The 4821-nt window shown below is 29.7% G+C and overlaps 1 protein-coding gene across 1 annotated transcript; it reads left to right on the top strand.

Moving 5' to 3' along the window:
• The first annotated feature begins 2416 nt into the window (after positions 1 to 2416).
• LOC110622502 (exocyst complex component EXO70H1) lies at positions 2417 to 4528 on the top strand. The gene has a single exon (XM_021767013.2). It carries the CDS (start codon positions 2494 to 2496, stop codon positions 4390 to 4392), a length of 1899 nt encoding a protein of 632 aa, XP_021622705.1. The 5' UTR covers positions 2417 to 2493; the 3' UTR covers positions 4393 to 4528.
• The last annotated feature ends 293 nt before the right edge of the window (positions 4529 to 4821 follow it).

Here is a 4821-nt window from a genome sequence, read left to right as displayed (position 1 = left end):
CGGGCTAAGTACACCACTAATTGAGGGCTTCGTGCCAAGTCAAGAGGCAGTCATCGCCAAAACTCAATTACTGAGTAACAACCCCACGCAAGACTTTTTGAGGCAATCGAGGCCTACAGGACGGGTGTCCACGACTGAGGCAGGCATATGCTAGGATATATATTCGGGTACACTATTTTTCAATAAAAATAAAATAATTATTCTACTGATTCAAGTGGTGAGCAATTTTTGTTTTTTCAATATTTCTATCTTTAATCAAAATACTACATCCTATCATGAATTTATTAATTTTGGAGTTAATTTCAACTTATTAAATTCTAATTTTAGTTGAAGCTATTTATATATATAAAAAAATTATGAATATTAATAAAAAATATTAAAATAATAAAAATTTTAGTTCATGGAGAAATTTGAAATTGGTGAGGAGAGGCATCTCATCTAACTAGTTGATATTGCTTGTGATACAGTCCAATCATTTGATGTACAAAAGATATACGTAATTTTTATTAGACATTGAATTTCAGATTAGCTGATTGTATAGGAAAATTAATATGCTTAATCTAAAACAACTTCACCAAATTTCGAATCAATTTATACAAGTTTTTATCCGTAAACAAAACAGTTTTTTAATCCTCTACCATAATTAAATATTATTTTGTGATATAAAAAAATTTTAATTATATACCAGAAATTTTAATAATAAATAATATAGTCTCTGGAATTTTTTTTGTTATAATTCCCTATTAAATTATAATAATTTAATTATTTGAATTTATTTTTTTATAACAGCTAATCTTTTTAATTTTAATAATTTATAATAATTTAATGTTTATAGTTTTAATATTATTTAATTTTTTAATTAATAGTTGACTAATAATAAAATTAATAGAAGAATTATTTTAGTGATAAAATAAAAATTTAAAAATTAAATTATTTATTATTAGATAAGTAAAGACTGAATTGTAGGTTTTATTAAACGTGAAAAATATTATAATGTAAATTATTTAAAAATTTTCATAAAAATTTTTAAATAGAAGATTGAAGATATAGAGAATTAAATTTGAGCCTATCAAAATAAGTAATATATTTGTAATTATTGAATTAAAATAGTTTAAATTATTATTTTTTTTAAAATATTAAGGTGTGATAACTCAAATATGTATTTTTTAAAATGAATAATATATTTTTAGTCATTTGACTAAATTAAACTAAATAAATTATTTTATATTTTTAATTTCATACAAACAGAGGACATCACCCGTTCTACGTATATATTGATGTAATGAGTCTAATTTTTTCTACGAAAATGAAATATATATATATATATATATATATATTAAAGTGAATTGGCTAAAAAGTCTAATATTTATATTATTTTATATTTTAATTTAAATATTTAAATTTTAAATAAATTAATTTAATATTTACGTTTAATATAATTTTGATTAATTTTTAAAATTAAAATTAAAAATAAATAATTTAATTATTAAATATGTAATTTATGTTTTCAATCGTATTTTATTTTACAGTAATAATTATAATATTTTATAATAAATATATTATTTAAATTTAAAAATTTTAATATATATAAAATAATTAAAAATAATATATTTATTATAAATTTTTATAATTATTTATATAAAATAAAATATATTTATTATTGAAACAGTTAAAGGCATATTTAATCGTTAAATTATTATTAATTTTAAAATTAAATTAAATATATTATTTAAGTATAATTATATATGAATTAATATTATTTTTATATATAAAATTAAATTTATTTTTAAAAATAATAAAATATTATATTTAATATTTTATCTAAATTTTTATATTTTAATTTTTAAAATTAATTAAAATTATGCAAAATATTAAATCAATTAAATTAAATTTTAAATATTTAAATTAAAACATAAACTAATATAAATATTAAACTTTTTTATTTATTTGATCATTAATTTATATGAAAAAATATAATAATAATATATATATACACGCTAATTAAATTATTAAATTATTATATTAACTATTAAATTTAAAAATTTACATCTGAATTAAAATTACATTAAAATATAAAAGTTAAATTAAAATTAAAAAAAATTAAATTAAAATCTAAATACACTCAATGTTGAGCCTTTTTTATTAATTCATTTTTTAAAAATAATTTTTAACCCAATTTCCAATGATGTGGTTATCAATTTTCTAATTTTCCTTTTCTTTTTTTCTTTTTCCAAACATGGAACGCGTAAGCGTTGATTTCCCGTTTAGGCTGAGCCGTTATGACTTACAAAGACAAGGTCCAACCCCTCGTTTTTGTATTTTTATTTGTATTGTATCGCAAGCTTTCATTTTTTTTTTTTCGGTCTATAAATGCCGTTAATGGTCTACCATTTCAAGTTACCAACTTCCAAGGAGCAGAGCTCTCTCCAAAAACCTCAAAGACCTACGCATTTCTCATCTCTCTTTCTCTGCTCTCAATTCACAAGAAAAGGGATGAGGAGCATCTGCTTTCACCCGAAAACGCAGTCGTTTTCTATCTCCCCTCGTTCTTCCCCTTCAAGAGCTTCCCTCTCAACTCCTCGCCGGAGCTTCTCTGAATCTACGATGGAGCAAATCATAGAAGCTGCCTCCTCCATGATCATGAAATGGAACCCTGAAACTTCGACCTATGCTAGAGTCACCTCTCTTTTTTATGAGAACAAACGAGAGGCTAAACAGTTTTTGAAGTGTGTTAATGATCTTCAAAAAGCCATGCATTTGTTAGCCTCCGAAGGTTCCGCCGACGGTAGAATGGTACGAGCACAAAATCTTATGCAGATAGCTATGAAGCGACTGCAAAAGGAGTTTTATCAAATTCTTTCCACCAATCGGGCATACTTGGATCCTGAATCTGTCTCCACCAGATCTTCCCGTGCCTCTGCGATATCCAGCACCTCCGATTATGAAGATGACGGTTCAGCTGAGGATGAAATTCGCGCTGCAGATGATTCCATCTCTGAAGTCGAACATGTTTCCTCTACAGCCATGGCGGATTTGAGGTCCATTGCTGAGTGCATGATCGCCTCTGGATATGCCAAAGAATGCGTTAATGTTTACAAAGTTATAAGAAAATCGATCATTGACGAAGGCATTTATCGGCTAGGTGTGGAGCGAATGAGTTCATCGCAGGTCAATAAGATGGATTTGGCGACGCTAGATTTGAGAATAAAGAACTGGTTGGAGGCAGTTAAGATCTCCATGAGAACGCTCTTCGCCGGAGAGAGAATCCTCTGTGATCACGTCTTCGCTGTTTCCGACTCCATCAGAGAGTCATGTTTCGGTGAAATATCAAAAGAAGGAGCTGTTCTTCTGTTTGGATTCCCAGAACTTGTTGCCAAAACCAAGAAATCACCAGCGGAGAAAATCTTCCGTGTACTCGATATGTACACCGCAATATCTGAAAACTGGGCGGAGATTGAATCCATCTTCTCTTTTGATTCAACCTCCATCGTCCGATCACAGGCTCTCAATTCACTCGTTCGGTTCAGCGATGCCATTCTTACAATGCTCTCCGATTTCGAGTCCAGCATCCAAAAGGACTCGTCAAAGACACCGGTTCCAGGCGGTGACGTGCATCCTCTAACATTGCATTCAATTAATTACCTCACTCTTCTCAGCGATTACAGCAGTATCCTCTCAGATATTATCTATGACTGGCCTCCAACAGTGAAGTCATCGCTACCTAAATCCTACTTCGACAGTCCAGACTCCGATGATTCTCTGGCACCGCCAATATCCGTTCGGTTCGCGTGGCTAGTTCTTATTCTTCTGTGCAAGCTCGACGGAAAAGCCAAGCATTACAAAGATGTCTCTCTTTCCTATCTCTTCCTAGCCAACAATCTACAATACATAATATCCAAAGTTCAGACGTCAAATCTTCAGTATTTACTCGGCGAAGAGTGGATCACAAAGCATGAAGCTAAAGTAAGACAATTTGCAGCGAACTACGAGAGGCTAGCTTGGGCTCCATTGTTTGCTTCATTGCCAGAGAATCCATCGGCCTCCATCACGCCGGAGGAAGCCAGGGAAAGATTCAAACGATTTAATTCCAGTTTCGAAGCAGCATACAGAAAACAGAGTTCTTGCATCATATCGGACCCGAAACTCCGAGACGAGGTGAAGGTTTCTATAGCAAAAAAGTTGACGCCGGTTTATCGCGAGTTTTATAATAAACATATGGAAGCAGCAGACGGACGCAGGAACCTAAGACTATTTGTCAGATATGCCCCTGAAGATATAGAGAATTACTTGCCGGATTTGTTCTTTGGGACAAGTGAAACGTGGCGTTCACCGTCATCTTCTACTACATCGTCGTCCTCGTCTCATCGGCCGCGATCACGGTTATCGAGTTGATTTTTTTTTAATATATTCAAGCGTATAGTTGAAATTTTGGACGTATATATTACTGAATTTTTTCAAATATGAATACGTATATACAGGTACAATCACATAAATACAATGAGAGTCCTACAGCCCTCAATCTTAAGCAATCCACCATTTTTGTTTTGGACAAAAAGGTCAATTTGAATAGTATATTTAGCATTACAACTTAATTTAACACAAAAACAATATCTGCGGTTTTCTCAAACAAAAATAAAAAATACAAAATAAAAAAATTTCATGGTTAAATTGCAGTTTAATTAATAAATTAAATCAGTTCCAGACAAATTTTATAATTTAACACACAGCATAGCTGAGAATTGATAGTTTAGAATTAAAGAAAAAGATACACTTGGATTTCATGGTTTTTACGGAAAATATTTGGTTATGAAAGAAAAATAT

This window comes from Manihot esculenta, chromosome 9 (assembly GCF_001659605.2).
Source record: "Manihot esculenta cultivar AM560-2 chromosome 9, M.esculenta_v8, whole genome shotgun sequence".
Taxonomy (NCBI): Eukaryota; Viridiplantae; Streptophyta; class Magnoliopsida; order Malpighiales; family Euphorbiaceae; genus Manihot; species Manihot esculenta.
This window is presented reverse-complemented; position numbering and strand designations above follow the sequence as displayed.

What these genes read in the sequence shown, in the direction of transcription:
- LOC110622502 (XM_021767013.2), top strand. Translation starts at nt 2,494, where the DNA reads ATGAGGAGCATCTGCTTTCACCCGAAAACGCAGTCGTTTTCTATCTCC.